Below are 19,906 nucleotides of genomic sequence, written 5' to 3'. Positions count from 1 at the left end.
TCAAAGGCCATCTGAACATAAGCCTGAGACCAGAAAGACACTGTCCACTGCAATTTCTCCAGTCTTGCCCTTGCCACGTTCAGCTTCAAAAATGATCTAATAATGGAGAGGGAATAAAAAATTACTTGCAAATATTTAATGCAATGATAAAGTCCCACTATTTAATTGCTATTAAACTGAATTCAATTCATATGCCCCTATTCCATAGAAACAGGCTTTGACATTGAATATATGGTAATGTATTTTCCAGATGCCTGGTATCTACACTGACTGAATTACAATTGGAGAAAACAGGGCTCCTGCAACACCTAAAAGAATCTGAAAAGCCCTGAAAGCTGAGAATAGTAAAGTTTAAGAGGAAATTTTGGAATTCCTTCCCTTTTAGAAGAAAAAAAAAAGCAAAACTAAAGGAATAATACTGTTTTCTTCTCAAAACCCAGGCTAGAAGAAATTTAATTATCGTCATGAACCCTCCTCCTCCACTGGTGGGAATGCAAATTGGTACAGCCACTATGGAGATCTGTATGGTAGTTCCTTAAAAAACTAAACACAGAGCTACTGTATGATAGGCCAGTCCCACTCCTGGGTGCTGAGAAAACTGTAATTCAAAAAGACAGATGCATTCCAATGTTCATTGCAGAGCTATTTACAATAGCCAAGATATGGAAGCAACCTAGATGTCCATCCACAGATGAAGGGAAAAGAAGGTGTGGTGTAATGGAATATTAGTCAGCCATAAAAAAGAATGAAATAATGCCATTTGCAACAATATGGATGGATCTAGTTGGTCCTACTAAATGAAGTAAGACATAGAAAGACAAAAATGTGATATGATTTATATATGGAATGTAAAAAAAATAGTGGGAAAAAATAGTACATATAAATGTATTTACAAAACAGAGCCACAGACATAGAAAACAAACATGGTTACCAAAGGGGACAGGGGTAGGGAGGGATAAATTGGGAGACTGGGATTAATATACATACACTATCATATATAAGATAGTAACTGGGAATTCCCTAAAAGTCTTTTGGTTAGGACTGGGAGCTTGCACTCTCAGGGCCCAGGTTCAATCCCTGGTCCAGGAACTAACATGGATGGACCTAGAGAATATCACATTAAATGAAGTAAGTCAGACAGAGAAAGACCAACACCATATGATACCAGTCACATGTGGGATTTAAAATATGACACAAATGTGGACTTCCCTGGCAGTCCAGTGGTTAAGACTCTGCACTCCCAATGCAGGGGGCATGGGTTTGATCCCTAGTTGGGGAACTAAGATACTGCATGTGGCACATTGGGGCCAAAAAATAAATAAAATAAGATATGAGAAAAGTGAACCTATCTACAAAACAGAAACAGACTCACAGACATAGAAAGCAGACTTGCGGTTACCAAGGTGGAGTGGGGGAGGGTGGATTGGGAATTTGGGATTAGCAGATGCATTGGAGGAGGAAATGGCAACCCACTCCAGTGTTCTTGCCTGGAGAATCCCAGGGATGGCGGGGCCTGGTGGGCTGCCGTCTATGGGGTCGTACAGAGTTGGACATGACTGAAGCAACTTAGCAGCAGCAGCAGCAGCAGCAGCAACAGCAGATGCAAACTATTAGAGACTGGATAAACAGCAAGGTCCTACTATAGGGCATGGGGAACTCTATTCAGTACCTTGTGATAAACCATAATGGAAAAGATTAAGAAGAATTATAGTTAGGTCCCCTACATATGAGCCTTCAAGTTTCTAGCTTTCAGAGATGCAAACGTACGTTCCATTCGTGTCAGGCGTGAGTGACATTCCAGCTCGTCCTCTGTCTCCTATTGCTGACGATCCTTCAGCTCTACCATCTCCCACCTCCTCTCCCTCCTCCATCAGTAACTCCTCTTGCCTGTCCACTTTATGCCAGCCCCAATGTGCCAGCTGTTGTACTGCACTACTGTGCTTTCTGAGGTACTATACTGTAACATTTTCCACAGTTTATTGTGATCCACACAGTCAAAGGCTTTGGCATAGTAAATAAAGCAGAAATAGACGTTTTTCTGGAACTCTCTTGCTTTTTCGATGATCCAGTGGATGTTGGCAATTTGGTCTCTGGTTCATCTGCCTTTTCTAAAACCAGCCTGAACATCTGGAAGTTCACGGGTCACGTATTGCTGAAGCCTGGCTTGGAGAATTTTGAGCATTAGTTTACTAGCGTGTGAGATGAGTGCAATTGGGCAGTAGTTTGAGCATTCTTTGGCATTGCCTTTCTTTGGGATTGGAATGAAAACTGACCTTTTCCAGTCTTGTGGCCACTGCTGAGTTTTCCAAATTTGCTGGCATATTGAGTGCAGCACTTTCACAGCATCATCTTTCAGGATTTGAAATAGCTCAACTGGAATTCCATCACCTCAACTAGCTTTGTTCGTAATGATGCTGTCTAAGGTCCACTTGACTTCACATTAAAGGATATCTGGCTCTAGGTCAGTGATTATACCATTGTGATTATCTGGGTCGTGAAGATCTTTTTTGTACAGTTCTTCTGTGTATTCTTGCCACCTCTTCTTAATATCTTCTGCTTCTGCTTCTGCAAGAGATGGGAATAACATCTTCAGATGCCTGACCTGCCTCTTGAGAAATTTGTATGCAGGTCAGGAAGCAACAGTTAGAACTGGACATGGAACAACAGACTCGTTCCAAATAGGAAAAGGAATACGTCAAGGCTGTATATTGTCACCCTGCTTATTTAACATCTATGCAGAGTACATCATGAGAAATTCTGGGCTGGAATAAGCACAAGATGGAATCAAGATTGCCGGGAGAATTATCAATAACCTCAGACATTCAGATGACACCACCCTTATGGCAGAAGGTGAAGAGGAACTAAAAAGCCTCTTGATGAAGGTGAAAGAGGAGAGTGAAAAAGTTGGCTTAAAACTCAACATTCAGAAAATGAAGATTATGGCAACTGGTCCCATCACTTCACGGGAAATAGACAGGGAAACAGTGGAAAGTGTCAGACTTTATTTTTTGGGGCTCCAAAATCACTGCAGATGGTGACTGCAGCCACGAAATTAAAAGACGCTTACTCCTTGGAAGGAAAGTTATGACCAACCTAGATAGCATATTCAAAAGCATAGACATTACTTTGCCAACAAAGGTCCGTCTAGTAAAGGCTATGGTTTTTCCAGTAGTCATGTATGGATGTGAGAGTTGGACTGTGAAGAAAGCTGAGCGCTGAAGAATTGATTCTTTTGAACTGTGGTGTTGGAGAAGACTCTTGAGAGTCTCTTGGACTGCAAGGAGATCCAACCAGTCCATTCTGAAGGAGATCAGCCCTGGGATTTCTTTGGAAGGAATGATGCTAAAGCTGAAACTCCAGTACTTTGGCCACGTCACGCAAAGAGTTGACTCTTTGGAACAGACTCTGATGCTGGGAGGGATTAGGGGCAGGAGGAGAAGGCGATGACAGAGGATGAGATGGTTGGATGGCATCACCGACTCAATGGACATGAGTTTGGGTGCACTCTGGGAGTTGGTGTTGGACAGGGAGGCCTGACGTGCTGTGATTCATGGGGTCGCAAAGAGTCGGATACGAGTGAGTGACTGAACTGAAGTGAACTAAACTAAGATTTAAAATGTTTTCTTTATTTTCTGTGTTTTTTAATGTATTATTTGTGTGAAAACTATTATAAACCTATTACAGTACAGTACTATATAGCCAATTGAGTTAGATGGGTACCTTGGCTAAATTTGTTGGACTTACAAATGCATTCTAGGAACACAACTCATTCATATGCAGGGGACTTACTGTATATAGAGGTAGAACTTAATCACCTGTACAGCAGAGATGAACACAACATTATAAACTAACTATACTTGAATAAAATAAGTATTTTGGAAAACGACCTTCTAGTTTCCATTCATTGTGATATGTGTTGGGCATAAAGTCAATGAGCAGGATGTGCTTTTATGTAGTAAGGAATTTAGAGCCTGGTTTGGAAGGAAGTTGGTGGGAGGAGCCTGACACATGAGCATTTCATTTCCACAGAATATGATATGCCTGCATCTGACAAGTAATATCATTAGTTGTGCTGTTAAATACCTTGCCTATTTCACTCCAGAATATAAGCTCTTAAGTGGAGGGGAAAGTCTTATTCATCTCTGTAGCCCCAAGGCCTAGGTACTTCAGTTAAGTGTTTTGCTTTGTTTGTTAAGTCACTGAAAAAGAATGTAAATATCTCATTTTATATAGTTTTCTACTTACGCTTTTGGGAGTATCAATTCCGTGATACAGCTGAATTTTCCCCATCCTCCACTGTTCATCCATGCTCCTAGTTTTCTCCCAAGCCAGAGCATTGTTCCTATTTTTCACAAACACTCTAAGCTTCCCTACTTTGTTTCCAGCCAGCCGTAATTAAAGAGCAAACAGAAGTTGCTGTGGGGTTGCAGGTTGGGGAGGAGAAGTTTCAAACGGCCTATGTCCTTCTTCTGACCTGTCAGGGCTGAAACAGCCATATAGTAGCCAACAGCTGGAAGAGAAGAAATACCCACAGTTAATGAGGCCATTGCAAAGGGTTTGGCTACAGTGAATAAAATAGCTGTTAAAAAATGAACACTAGGTGCCTACAGGGAAAGCTCAAGTCCTTTTCATTTCAAATATTTAGGAACAAAATTTTCATGCTAACATGAATTTTAGAATCCTAGGGCTGAAATTCTTTGCTCTGTAGAGAAGGAAACTGAGAGAGAAACTGAAGAATCTGCTCACATTCACAAAGCTTGGTAGTAGTAGGTATGGGGTAAGAATCTAACTTAATGATCTTTGATCACTGTAGATAATTTTCAGCTAACAGAAAATTTGTGTTCCAGAACTTTCCACCTTGGTTGTTTGATCCTGGAATGCATTTCTCCACTGAGTTGTAGGTACGATGGCTAGCTGGTTAGGTGGGTCCACAGTGTGGTATTTAATTCACAACATACATGAATTTGTACTAACGGTATCATGGAGCTGAGCCACCATGTGCAATGTATCACTTCAAGTTCTGTTTGAAGATGGCAGGAACGCAGATCACCTTCTGTTTCTCAGGACCTTTTCCCAAGGATTTTGTAACCAGTGTAGTGGATGTTTGCTCATCTGCAGCCTTCTGGTCGTGGCTTTGATGGACTTGGACAAAAACTCTCTTAGGGTGGGGTTTGAAGAAGTTGACAGAAAGAAGATATTCCTCTAGAAGCCAGGAGAAAGACATGGTGGGTGGGTGGAGTTTTCTGGTAGTCCAACTCCTAGAGACATTCTCAGGGCCCAGACTGACATTGCTCTAGTTTTCATTGGACCCAGAGACTGCCTGGTCTTCTTTCCCAGTTAGTAAGTTTGCCAGATTCAGAGAATAAAAGTGCAGAATGCCCTGTGGAGTTTGCATTTCACATAAACAACATGTCTGAGATATACTAAAAAGCATGTGCTGATTATCTGAAATTGAGGCATCCTACATTTTATCTAGCAGCTCTACTAGCTACAGTCTTTTGTGACCCACTGTGGTAGGTTTCCTTTTTAGTCCAGTTCAAGCCCACTTTGATCTGTCCTTGAGATTTCAGCCTTCTAAAAATGCTGATTCATCCCATGTTGAGTGAACCTCAGGGTTATTTGCAAATCAGGTGTTTGTAAATAGGGAACTTCTATCCTTTCCCTTAATCCCACGTTCTAAAGGAATTTTTGTTAGGAGATACCCAGGTTTCCTGATTGCATGTAAGGGCTTGCAAGGAAGGCTCTCAGGGAGGAATCAGTGTCAAGGAAGGATCTAGAAGTATCTTTTACCTGAGGGCTGGGCATATACCTCTCCAAAGAAACACTTTGATGGGTAAAGAACCAGATTTCCTGAAAGTATAACAGTTATTTCTAATTACAGAGTCAGCCTTAAATGACCAAAATTCTATTTATGATCCAAATGGGATCTGCCGTCCAAATGCTCTGCCTCAAAGGAAGTTAGAGGCCATCAATAGTAGACAGTGGAAAGTAGGCAACTCAGAGCTTCAGCAGAGAAAAATTCAAGGTTAATTGGAATGAAAGAAATCCTCCAGCAATAGGTGGGCAAGTCCAGTCCAGGAGTTCAGAGTGCTGATCTGCTGCTCATTATGATTTCAGTGCTCTGAGGGTGATGCTCCTAAAACTCCAGGTTTAGGGAGAGGTCATATTAATATTTCCTTTCCAGATTCCTTTCCCCCTCCTCCTAAACTCAAAAGACAACCACAGAGCACCATAGCTGGTAAACTGGGGAAAAGAAACAACTTCTTTCTACCTTTTCCCAAATACTCTTAAAACTCATACAAAGTCCTACATCTGTGTCTCAGCAGCAGAGGAGTGAATATGGAAGAGGTTTGCTGGAGAATCTTTAAGGGGTAGGTGGGTGGGAAATGGACTAAGTCAATCATTTATCAGGGGAGACTTGGGAAGGTCTAAAAGCTTCTAAACGTGACAAACAACCCTGACTTCACAAGCCATGAGAACAATTATGCTTGAATCATTGGATAGCTTTAATTCTAGGACCAGACCACAGGACATGGATCACTGAAGACTACATACCATTATCTTGGTCCACAGGATTCCAGTTGAAATCATCTTCTATATCCTGTTTCCAGTCACAGACACCATGGTCAAAGGTGCAGTCAACTGAGATATTTAAATCTACTAAGAAAGGGATCATTTCAGCATCATTTAGCGGATTAGGAAATGTTTTAACATTGGGAGCTTTGGAAGGCGTGGCCATATTTGCAGTTGCTGTCAAGAGTTTAGGGAATTTGGGACTAAAAGATGCAAACTATTATCTATAGGATGGGTAAACAACAAAGTCCTACTGCATAGCACAGGGAACTATATTCAATATCCTATGACAAGCCATAATGGGAAAGAATGCAAACATAAATATATACCTATAATGTATAACTGCATCACTCTGCTGTGCAGCAGAAACTAACACAACATTATCAATCAAATATATTTCAATTAAAAAAAGTTTAGCTAAGTATGGCCATCTTGGTATCCATTTTGTTTGGCCCTGCAATCTGTGAGGGCCTTAAACTGGCATTAGCCCTCACGCAAGTGATAAGCCCATGGAGTCACTTGTAAAAGTGAGTTCCTCATATGACTTTCCCAATGTCCCCTGTGATTGAAACCCTCCCTGCTTCCCAGGGCCTTGTGTCTGCCTTAGATAAGACCCCCTGAAGCTTACTAACACCCCAATGTTTTCATTGGAATCCATCAATGCAACCTTAGCCCAACAAGCCCAAAGCACTACACACACATGGACCCTCAGAGAGGCGTGTGCCCCATGTTCTGCCTGGACTTCCCTCTAGGGCCCCTGGAGGCCATGCCATGTCGTTCCCAAGACCTGGATAATAAACTTGTCTATTTCAATTTATCTTGTGGTCTTTTGTTGAACCATCTGGCACCCAGGGGCTCCATCTAACAAATGTTCATTTAACAAATCCTAACAACTGCGTGGACTACAGGGTCAGCTAGAACAACCTTTGACCCAGTGCCTCCAGTTACTTTTATGTAGATTGGGGTCAGCAAACTAACATCCTGGCCCACTGCTTGTTCTTGCAAATAAAGTTTTATTGAAACACAGCAAGCCTATTCATTTACATATTGACTGTGGCTGCTTTTGAGCTGCAGTGATAGAGCTGACAGATGCAACAGAGAGTGTATGGTTCACAAAGCCTGAAATATTCAGCCTCTGGCCCTTTACAGAAAAAAGTCCTGACCTTTGATGTAGGTGCCAGAAATTACCACTGGGAAAAAGAGGAAAGACTGAGAGGTTTCTGATTTGTAATGAATCCCAGACTCTGGCTTGGAATGGGGGGCTTTTGCAGTTTATACTAAGGAATAAAGGAAGGGCAAAAAAGGGGAAAAGCTAAAGAGATAAAGGGCAGCAACTTGTTGTTGATGCATTAATGATTTGCAAAGCATTTTCACGTACATTACATCATTTGATGTGGCTGCCACAAAAATTCTACAATCATGACCATTTTTAAGAAAGTAAAACTGAGAGTCACAAATGATTTGACCAAGTCCCCAGACACTGAGGGCTGGAACTAGACCTGACTCCTAAACTAGATTGGAATCCAGGCTGTCCATCTACATTTATCTTAAGCCAGTACAAACACATGGCCTCTTCTCTCACTTTCCTTTCTTCTTAACCCTTATTTTCCCCTATTCCAGAAAAGATATTTTATTTCTGTCTAAATTCTAAAATTAAAAGATGCCAGGTAATGCTTGCTTCCATTCTTCAATATTCTTTATGAGTGCTATTACTCCTAAAATATACTCACTCCTAATATATGTTACTCACCTTTGTGTTTCAGATGGGATGATGTAGTTTTTCTTTGGACCAGAACCAGATCAACTTCACTTGCTTCATTCCCCTTAGGAGCTAACAATGAACACTTGATCAGTAAAAAGAAATCCCTAAAGCCCCACATACTAAGAAGGTATGAATCAATGAACAAAGATGGTTTATCATATATGGCTTATCATACATAGCTGGCTATTTATAACCATGGGCTCCACATTCACAGATTCAACCAATGACAGTTTGAAAATATTTTTTTAAAAAAATCCAGAAAGTTCCAAAGAGGAAAACTTGAATTTGCCTTGCATACGAGGAAACCATTTACACAGCATTTACATTGTATTAGGTCTTTTAAGTAATCTAGAGACTACTTAAAGTATAGGGGAGGATGTGTTTAGATTATATATGAATACTGCACTGTTTTATATAAACCTTGAGCATCCATGGATTTTTGTGTCTGCGGGGGTTCCTGGGACCAGTCCCCCAGGGATACCAAGGGACAGCTGTGTTCTACTTACAGAGTATGTTACAGCAGTGTTTCCCTAACATTTCCAAAGCATTCATATTGGTGCCAGTTTCCACATCTAGAACATCTTTTTTGAAAGGTGCCCCCAGTGGACCCCATTAGGCATCACCTAACTAACCTAAACACAGCATATTAAAAAGCTGAGACATGACTTTGCTGACAAAGATCCATATAGTCAAAACTATGGTTTTTCCAGTAGTTATATATAGATCTAAGAGTTGGACCATAAAGAAGGCTGAGCACTGAAGAACGGATGCTTTCAAGCTGTGGTGTTGGAGCAGATTCTTGAGTCCCTTGGTCCACAAGAAATCAAACCAGTCAATCCTAAAGGAAATCAATCCTGAATAGTCATTGGAAGGATTGATGCTGAAGCTGAAGCTCAATACTTTGGCCACCTGATGGGAAGAACTGACTCCTTAGAAAAGACCTTTATGCTGGGAAAGATTGAAGGCAGGAATGAGAAGGGGACAACAGAGGATGAAACGGTTGGATGGTATCACTGAGTCAATGGACATGAGTTTGAGAAGGCTCCAGGAGATGTGAGGACAGGGAAGCCTGGCATGCTGCAGGCCATGGGGTCACAAAGAGTTGGACACTACTGAGCAAGTGAACAACAATAACAATAACAATGGGGCGAGCACAGACAAGGCAAAATAGAGATGGAGCAACAGATGCCTGGTGAGAATGGAAGGGAAAGTCCCAGGCTGGGTCAACATGGAAATCCCCCTGCAGGGGCCGAGGCTGATGATGGCTCTGTACAGTCACTGGTGACAATGGTGATTCTGTGGCTCATGTAGAAAACGGAAGCTTAAGCTCTATATATAGTGTTCCTCTATTTTACCTTTTAAAATTATAACCACACAACTCTGACATTCTCCTTTCACTGAGTGTGTCTGTAAAAAGTGCCTTCAAGAAGGAAAAAGGTAGAGCTTAGCAGATCTACCTGGGTGGGGATCTCTCTGGGGTTTAGGGTGTGCTGCACCCAGAGCTGGGCAGCCAGATGACTGAGCTGGCAGGACAAGCAGGCTTCCTTGGTCAGGAGCAGGAGGGGGCTGCATCAAATAGGACACCTCCCAGGTAAATTGAAAGGGCTGACCTTCTGTGCATCCCACAGCAGCAAATGTGATTTTGTATCTGCAGAAGATGTTAGTTTCCAGACCGTATAGAGAACCTTGCTTCTTCAGATTTAAAGCTGACCCCATCTTACATAGGCTTCCCTGGTGGCTCAGACAGTAAAGAATCTGCCTGCAATGTGGAGACCAGGGTTCGATCCCTGGGTTGGGAAGATTCCCTGGGTAGGGATTGGCTACTCATTCCATGGGCAGAGGAGCCTGGCGGACTGCAGTCCATGGGGTGGTAAAGAGCTGGACACGACTGAGCGACTAACTGTCACACTTCACTTCACCGTTTTAGTTACGGCATCTTCCTCTTTCCTGTCATTTGCCAGGGAAAACTACAATTCACTTTTCATAAGATGCATAAATTAACAAAAGTCATACTTGATACTCACAAAACACATCTCCACGAAGGCTTTGTTCCTGCTCCACATGGTTCTCATCTCTTTTCTCATCCTCCAGCCTCTCTTTCTTTCTGTTTTCATTCCTCTTCTTTTCTCCGTGAGGGTTCCCATCTCTGGAAATGCTCTCTTCAGAGCTGAAGGGCTCCGAGTCAACCTTTGTGGTGGGCGTCCCTCTGGGTTCTGTGATGTTTTTCATTTTTACCTTCTTTCTCATGCTATTCTTGTGAGCAAGCAACTTCTTAATTCTGTCCTTGATGGTACCAGGTGCTCTAAGGAGTTCTTTCACAGAATTCTCGGGGATAACTAAAACCAACATTAAAAGAGAAGTTCCACATTGACCAATAATCAGATCTCTCACAAAAACAGAGCATTTAAAAAATGTCAAAGTGCAGTCAATGAATGCTTCCGGAATCAACACATATGAGGCTCAATCATCTGATATTTTAGAAAGAACTGCATTTGCATCTGTTTTAAGTGGTTCCAATGGTTACAGCAGAATCTTAACTCCTTAATTGTTCAAAGACAAACCTTCATTTTGCTTCATAAACTATGATGATGAAATACCTGCTCCTACTAAGCTGGGTTACAGATCACAACGTGATGAAATTTCCAGAATCCTCTAATATTTCTGCTTTCACATTGGTATTTGTCAAAGCTACTGTTGCCCAGGGAGCCCTGTAATTTGTTTAAATGTGATGTTAAAAAATTATAGCTAGCACTATGTTGAACCATATGTACATTGCCAACAATGAGTCATTTGTGACCTACAAAAATTTTGACTTTTGATTCAGTGTATATGTATCTTTGAATTTCTTCACCTCAACCAACTAGTATCAAAAGCTAAATGATTTTACTTATTGATTATTTATAGAGAGGCATCTATATTTAGTTTTACATTCATTTAGTATTTCTCACCACTAAATTAAATTCTTTTTAAAAATGCATCTTTGTAATAGACTGACAGGCATAGAAAGCAAATTTATGATTACTAAAGGGGAAAGGGAAGGAGAGATAAAATAGGAGTTTGGGATTAACAGATACACACTACTACTATATATAAAATAATCAATAAGGACCCTAGTATATAGCACAAATCCCTGGTCGGGGAACTAAGATTCCCACATGCTATGGAGCAACTAAGCCCACATGCCACAACTAGAGATTCCGTGTTCTGCAATGAAAGATTCTGTATGCTGCAACTAAGATCTGACACAGCCAAATAAATAAATAAATGACAAGTTGACTTTAAAAAAATGCTAGGTTAAAAAGAGGGCATTTATAAGGTTAAAATGGGTGAATACATGTCAATTACTAAGATCAGTGGTCAATATATATTGGGCCTGTGTCTACTATTATTTTTAGAATTCATCACCAGAATATCAAAAATCTTCTACTAAGTTAAATTCTTTTCCAGATCATACCTCTTCTGCTTATGTTATTACTGAAGGAAAAAGTATTGGAATGGCCTCGTTGTACTCACACCTATATTCTTGAATATGCTCTGTAAAATGTGAACTCCTAATGATTAAAGCATATGTTCAATGACTAAAGAAGCTGCTTTCCAATGGGAGCCATGATTGAATTTTGGTAAAGAAGCCATTGTCACTATTACACCTCCTATGAGTGCATGGTTATAGAGCATTTAATACATTCTGGGCTGGAGTCAAGCCCTACACATGGATGCTTATTTATTATGTATGGATTATTTCATGTAGTAGCCAAAACAGTATTAAGGGTCAGATACTATTATGGGCTTCCCAGGAGACATAAAAGACACAGGTTCAATCCCTGGGCTGGGAAGATCCCCTGGAGAAGAGCATGACAACCCACTCCAGTTGCCTGGAGAATCCCATGGACAGAAGAGCCTGGCAGGCTATAGTCCATAGTGTCGCAAAGAGTCTGATATGACTGAAGCAATTTAGCATGCATGCACACACTATTTTGAAGAGAGAAACTGAGATCCTGAAAGGCTAGTTTGCTCTCAGACCACAGGCAGTAGGCTAGGGAGACAGGAATCAAGCCAAGGCAATTTGATTCCAGAAGCCATGCTCTTGGTAACTAAATGACACAGTGTCCTTTCTTAAATTGACTGTTACTAACCAAGTTGGGTAGTACTAGAGTTTTGATTTCCTTAGAATGATGTATTAGCTGCTGTCAAACTAAGACCACATTATCTAATGGTGCATTATTAATACCCACATATTCCCTGGTGGCTCAGATGGTAAAGAATCTGCCTGCAATGCAGCAGACCCAAGTTTGATCCCTGGGTTGGGAAGATCCCCTAGAGAAGAGAATGGCTACCCACTCCAGTATTCTTGTCTGGAGAATTCCATGGACAGAGGAGCCTGGTGGGCTACCATCCATGGGGTTGCAAAGAGTTAGATATGACTGAGAGACTAATACAAACACACACGTATAAGAGCAGTAAAAGAATACACACATCCACATTTAGGTCACATTGTTCTTTGGATACAGATGGGGCATAAGGATAATTGACTAACTCCTCTTCTGTACTGCCATCTAAGGGTCTGGACTTTTTCAAAAACAATACACTCATAATAAAAGCTACTTTATTATTATATACAAGCAGTTCACACAGATACAAATGTATTTTACAACACAGCATTTTATAATGCTGAACACTAATTAGATGTGATTCTCTCAATTTTCTATAACTTTTCTTTGCATGTAAGGATGGATTTTGGTCATCCTTTAAACAATGTTTGTTAAGATGTTAAGATCAATTTTCAAAAGAGACATGGCTGTTTATTTTACAGAGAATCAATCAAAGCAGAATGGAAATGACTGAGCAAATAACGTAGTGAGTGACCTGAAGATAGTTTTCTTCTGTAAATAAACATTTTGGCAAAAGACTAGAGAAATGATTCTGCTGCAGAATGGATAGCAACAAAATTAATGAGTTTTCAGATATCAAACAGAACATTGTGATAAGTTTGAGGTTTTGAAGAATCAAGAAAAATTTATTTTAAACTGTTCCCCTAAATAAGCTTAGAGTTGGGTGACCAAAGAAAAAAAAGTTTTCTTAGTATAAGAAATGTTAAGTTGACCAAAATAACAAACAGCTCATTAACAAACAGCTGATGCAACTCTATGTCAAAAAAAAAAACAAAAAAACAAGCCAATCAGAAAAATGGACATTTCTTCAAAGAAGACATACAGATGGCCAAAAACCACATGAGAAGATGCTCAGCATCACTAATTATCAGAGAAATGCAATCAAAACTACAACGAGGTATCACCTCATACCAGTCAGAATGTCCATCATCAAAAAGTCCACAAACAGTAAATGCTGGAGAGGGTGTGGAGGAAAGGGAAGCCTCCTATATTTTTGGTGGCAATGTAAATTGATATACCACTGTGGAGAACAGTATGGAGAGTACTTTAAGAACTTAAAACAGAACTACCATATGATCCAACAATCCCACTCCTGAGCATATATCCAGAGAAAACTGTAATTCAAAAATATACATGCACTGCTAAGCTCATTGCACTATTTACAACAGCCAAAACATGAAAACAACCTAAATGCCCATCAACAGAGGGATGCATAAAGAAGAGGTGGCACATATATACAATGGAAAACTACTCAGCCACAAAAAAGAACACAGCAATGCCATTGGCAGCAACATGGATGGACCAAGAGATGATCATACTAAGTGAAGTCAGTCAGGTAGGGGAAGACAAATTTCATATGATAGTACTTATACATGGAATCTAATTTTAAAAAGTGATACAAATGACCTTATTTACAAAACTAGAAACAGACTCACATATTTCAAAAACAAATCTATGGTTATCAAAGGGGAAAGGTGGATGGGTGGATAAATTAGGAGGCTGGGATTAACATACACTCACTAATATATATATATATATATATAGACACATATATACCTGAGTCACTTTGCTGTACACCTGCAACTAACACAACATTGTACACAAACTAAACTTAAAAATTTAAAGACTGTTTGGGTTGATGGGGGATTTAAAATCTCTAAACACTGGGCTACAATAACAAAAAACATGGGTTGCAAACAGCTACCCACTTGCTCGCTTAAAAACAGTGCCTTCATTTGGACGTTGGTGACACACTGTGGTTTCAAGAGGGAGCCAGTGATTAAGAAGGAAGAGCACTCCAGGTCTGTTTTGGCCAGTTCTTCCTAATCTCTGTGATTCTTTGGTCTGGGGACAGGGATGAGTACGTGGAGGTGAGTTGAGTTGCTCCCTTACTGACACAAGTGTTTTTCCAGTGAACTTTTTCTCTATGCACAGCATTTTTCTGCATTTACTTTTACAGGATTTCAGAGTCAGGAGGAGCTAGACCTTAATGAATATGATTGAAACTGTGCTAATAACAGTCTGAGCCAGAGCTAATTTTATTGAGCATCTACTATGTGTCCAGCTGAACTAAGCTCTCTGTCTATACAACCTCATTAAAGTCTCAATGAACCTATGAGAGAAGTATTGGGAGGAATGTGGGGGCCCCCAAACATAACCCAAGATAAGGATTTGGATGCAGGTGGTTTACTTAACAGGTGATTCCAGAAGGTAGAAGAGGGGTAAGAGGGACAGCGAGACAGGAAGGGAGGAGAGTTGAAAATGGTGCCTCGATGGACAGGTAATCACTGTGGGTGTCGAGGGACATCTGGGAACCAGCACAGAACCCACCTCAGAGCTGTCCCGCTGCACAGGGGAGGCTGGGGATTGACGTGTAGATCCCTGGTCCTCACGGCTTGAGGACTGACTATCCTTGGGGGTGAGAACTTGGGGCTTTAGCTCTGGGAGGAAGGCACAAGGCCAGGATGCAGGAAGAGTCCACTGCACTGGGGCTTGGGACATGCACAGAACTGTCCCCCACCTCACTGGAGTCAGGGGTCTCTGAGGGATGGTGGCCTGGCCCCTTCTGAGGACTCGCTAAAGGGCCACCACGGGGCCCATTTCAGATAGAAAGACACTGAGTTTAGAGAGGTGAAGCACCTGGCCAAAGACCACAGGCAGCACGGGGTACAGCTCAGATTCAAATTCAGGCCTTCCTAGCCCTAAGCTGGGCTGTCGACCAGACGACCTGAGACCAGCGAGGCCAGAATGGACATGTGCAAAGTTGGTGGCATGAGGGAGCCCTTGACCACTGATCCTGTGTGGAAGGTTTACTGATTCCATCCCTTCTCTGCAGGTCTTTCAAAATTATGGCATCTTTCCTGCCATCCCACCTACCCATGCACATCCCTGCACAGGAAGCCAGTCTCTCAGCCTTTTTTGAATAAAGTTCCAGAAGGACACCATGGGCACGTCTACACAGAGGGATGGAAACCACAGCAAACAAGCTACTGGAGACCGAGGAGTTGCTGAATCCCATCTCTAACCAAAGCGGGGGCCCTCCTGGAGGCCATGGTCCCCACTCCACAGGTTCTCTTCACTCTGAGATCCCTGATGGGGAAATTTGTCAGAGAGAATGCAGTCCCACCCTTGGCCTACTTTGGCTATGGGAAAGCACTTTTACTTTTGTTGTTGTTCAGTTGCTCAGTCATGTCCGACTCCTTGTGACCCCATGGACTGCAGCACACCAGGTCTCACTTCCATCACCAACTCCTGGAGTTTGCTCAAACTCATGTCCATTCAGTCAGGGATGCCATCTATCCACCACATTCTCTGTTGTCCCCTTAACCTCCAGCCATTAATCTTTCCCAGAATCAGGGTCTTTTCCAGTGAGTTGGCTTTTTTACTTTACATTCCTCAAAATATTTACAGGCACTGTGTCTGCTTTTCCACACCTTTTTTTTTTTTTTTTCCAGGTTAAATGCTGCCCCGTTCTTTTGGCAGTTCTTCACAGAATGTGATTTCTTCATTGCTTATACTTCATCTTCTTTGCTTATACTCTTGTGTACATCATTTCATCCAGTGCCACTGGGGTATGATGAATCTTTTATGAGTGTGGTGCTCAGAGTCCATCATGGTGTGTGGGCTGTTTATTTTTGCCATCACTGAGTTCAGCTCTGTCGTCATCAGGAGTAACAGCCAGGTGGGGGTAGAGGATGGGATACAGCTCAAGGGACAACTTACAGCCATATTTATTGGAATATGTGGCTATGCTCCTAAGGCATCTATGAGAGAGTAGAGTCAGGGTGGCCAATAAGTCTTGGCACACAATGAGCCAATGCTAAAAGGGACATGATCAAAGGATAAGCCCAGGTGACTAAACAGTGTGGGACATGGTTGGTCAGGCACGTGACCAACCTGTGATCTTTGCTGGCTGGTCTTGGAAGATATTCCGGGTGCTCACCATGATTTCTAGTTTTCTTCTCTTTCAGGATGCGTGACAGGATTAGATATATTTCTTCCCCTGCTTCCAAGCTTAATCATGATTGTCCACACTTCTTTAACTGCTGTGATGAACCCTCAGCCTCAGATTGACACCATGGTACTATAAGACAGTGGGACCTCTGTCAGCCTGCATTCCTAAGTGACAATGTGGACAAGAAACTCCCTGACAACTCTCTCTGGGTATAGCACAAGTGGCAAAAGAAACTGTGATTATTGTTGCAGCTTCTGACAGCAGTGATGTTTTCATTGACTGTTTCAGAGTTTACCAGCTGAGCATTAAAGAATTCATCAGCCAAAACCATGAGACTTGACTCAACTTTAAAAAAAAAAAAAAAGTGAATAGAGGCTTGAGGAGGATGACAAAGGGAGGTTCACTTCATTGTACTTTTTTTTTCAGTTATACGTTCTGAAAAAAGTCCTGACTCACATGGTTAAAAACCTTCTCCGGTTCTAAGCCACTGACTCTTCAGGAATGTTTGGTATTGCCCCATAACCGAGCCTGTCCTGACTGATACATTTGCTCAGTGTCATTGTCCTCAAATTTTATTTTCAGTATTTGAAAACATGTCGTGAGTAGAAGAACCTTCAGAATCCTTGTGGTCCTTTAATTGCAGTGCCTACAACTTCTGTGAGAACTGGAGCTGTGGTCTGATTAGCTGAGAAGAACCAGTCGGAGGCAGAGTTAAGTTTCCAAACACTGTATGCAGGCATCCTGCTCCCTTCTGCTCCCAACACACCAGAGAGGAAGGAGCAGAGAGAAGGAAGGGAGGAAGGAGACAAGGAGCAAATGCTTTATAGGGAAGAGCAAAGATGCGGTGACCAAGTGTACTTACGGGCGCACTGCAGTCAGCTGCCTTTATACCCCTGCTTGCACTTGCACTTGAAGGATCCTTGGGTATTGAGGCAATTGGCATGGAGGCTGCACGTGTGGGTATTCGCAGCACATTCATTTATATCTGAAAATGTGAACAGTCGCAAGAATCATCTTGTGGTAACAGCACTTGCTGAAAGACTATCCCCTGAACTTGAGTAACTCCAGGGCCAACCACTCCACCCAGCCAGTGAACCCTGTGTGGCTGGGGAGCTGAGAAGAGCCGAGGATGCCTGGCACCTTGGCCCAAAGCCCTGGCTTTGCTTGCTGCCCGGTATGGAGGGAGGGTGTCTGCAGCTCACCTCCCCCACAGAAACCTCCTCTCCTGCTTATCAAGGCTCCTGACATCTCTAAGTTGTTCAGGCTTGATTGCATAACATTGTCATCAGCCAAACTTACCACTAAATAACAATATCAGAAAGTAAATTCTATACATGGAAGGGCTTGGGACTCCTTGCCCACAAAGAACAAGACGGGCTTGGAAGCACTGACATCATTTGAAAAATGTGAACCTTTTGTTCACAGGCTGCCAGGAGCAGGGGTTAGGCCGGTCTGAGCTCGTCTGTTGGGTTTAGACTCAGAAAGTTTACTGAATTCCACCCATGTGACAACTTCCTTGGCCTTCTTTTCCCTCCCGCTTTTTTGCTATACTTCTCCAGGGCTTCCCATGGGCACTTGTGGTGAACAACCCACCTGCCAATGCAGGAGACATGGGTTGGATTTTTGGGTTGGGAAGATCCCTGGAGAAGGAAATGGCAACCCACTCCAGTATTCTTGCCTGGGGAATATGCACACAAAACAGGCTATTGTTTGCTTGTTTAATTAATTAATTTCTTTATGGCCGTGCCATGTGGTATGTGGGATCCTAGCTACCTGACCAGGGATTGAATCTGTGCCACCCTGCACGTGAAGTGCAGAGTCTTAACCACAGGACCACCAGGAGGTCCCCTAGGCTATTGTTTTTACCTCAGCCACAAGGGGGCTCAGATGCTGATCTTAATCACTTGTTAAATCACAAAGATTTGCTTCCTTTGACAGCTCCCCGTGTGGACTCCCACCCTGTCCTGTGGCATCTCCCTCTAGGTCTCAGGAAACAGGCTCCAACTCTGTGACACAGCCTGGAGATGGACCCCAGAGATGGTGGGTTCTGGAGCATCTTGGAGGATCCCAGCTCACAAGAAGTGGGATGTTCCAAGCAGGATTAGGATGGCCTTTAGGCTTGAGGGAAGAGCTATGGAGGCTTCATACAATGTGTTCAAAACCCAGGAATGGATATTTCCCCAACACAATTACACAGGACATGTCCTGGTCAGCTCTGAGCTTAGGGTGGAAAGAAACCCTACTTTCCCTGCTGCTGTCAGCTTTCCGTGTTACACACATGTGTGTCATGGGCACGTTATGTAAACAGGAATCCCCAGGGGGCCGAGATGTCTGCAGGACCAGCCCCATCCATGCTCTATCAAGGGCAATGGGAAGCCGTGCAAGGGCTCCCCAAACACCCCACTTCACTTGCTCATTGAGACTTGGAATTCCTTCCCTAAGGGACAGGATTTCTGATTTCACCCATATCGGGCCGAGAGCTGAGTGAATACCTCAGTCTTATCATAGAGTCATCTTGATGACCCCAGAAAGCGAACATCTTAGGGGACATAGAGCTGGAACCATGGAAAGGTTAAAGGAGGAGTGAGGAAAGAGAACATTGCACCTCCTTCATTCATTTTTCTAAAGCCATTCCTGAGGGAGACTTAGGCAAGGGCCACTGAGGTCAAGATTAAGCAGGACTTGTTATTCCTTCTTTTATCAAATATAAATATGCTTCACTGTCCTCATTTTCAGGGCTTTCCAGGTGGTGCTAGTGGTAAAGATGCCACCTGCCAATGCAGGAGACATAAGAGATGTGGGTTCGATCCCTGGGTTGGGGAGATCCTCTGGAGGGGGAAATGGTGCGACCCATGCCAGTATTTTTGCCTGGAGAATCCCATGGACAGAGGAGCCTGGAGGGCCACGGTCCATAGGGTCACAAAGAGTTGGACACAACTGAAGTAACAGCACTTTTAGTTATACCTGGAGATAGAACCAAAAATATAAACAAAAGGATACCAATCAATTTTTTTCAAAAACCCACAAAAATCATCTCAAGCTATTTATCTCCATAATAGAGCTACAGAGACTGTGAATCTTTACTTTAAACTTTGATGAACCTGGCTTCATGTAATTCATGTCATCAGAGTTCCCAAATGACAAAATTTAGAAAAATATAGCTTTCTTTGTGTTGTTAAGCTGGTCAGTACAGTAGATGGTTCAACTAATAGACTGAACTGATGTATA

At 42.3% G+C, this 19,906-nt stretch overlaps 1 protein-coding gene across 1 annotated transcript; it reads right to left on the bottom strand.

The window, feature by feature from the left end:
- On the bottom strand, positions 1-17,663 carry EGFL6 (EGF like domain multiple 6; the record flags this gene model as incomplete). Its single annotated transcript, XM_070367012.1, is given in 7 exon segments — positions 1-96; positions 4,246-4,391; positions 4,394-4,510; positions 6,556-6,660; positions 8,324-8,404; positions 10,360-10,671; positions 17,541-17,663. Coding segments are annotated over 7 exon segments (980 nt in total), but the record flags the coding sequence as incomplete, so codon positions are not given.
- Between the last annotated feature and the right edge of the window lie 2,243 nt (positions 17,664-19,906).

This window comes from Bos mutus, unplaced genomic scaffold (genome assembly GCF_027580195.1).
Source record: "Bos mutus isolate GX-2022 unplaced genomic scaffold, NWIPB_WYAK_1.1 CTG601, whole genome shotgun sequence".
NCBI classification, from domain to species: domain Eukaryota; kingdom Metazoa; phylum Chordata; class Mammalia; order Artiodactyla; family Bovidae; genus Bos; species Bos mutus.
Note: the sequence above shows the minus strand (reverse complement) of the source record. Positions and strands in the feature narration are given on the sequence as shown.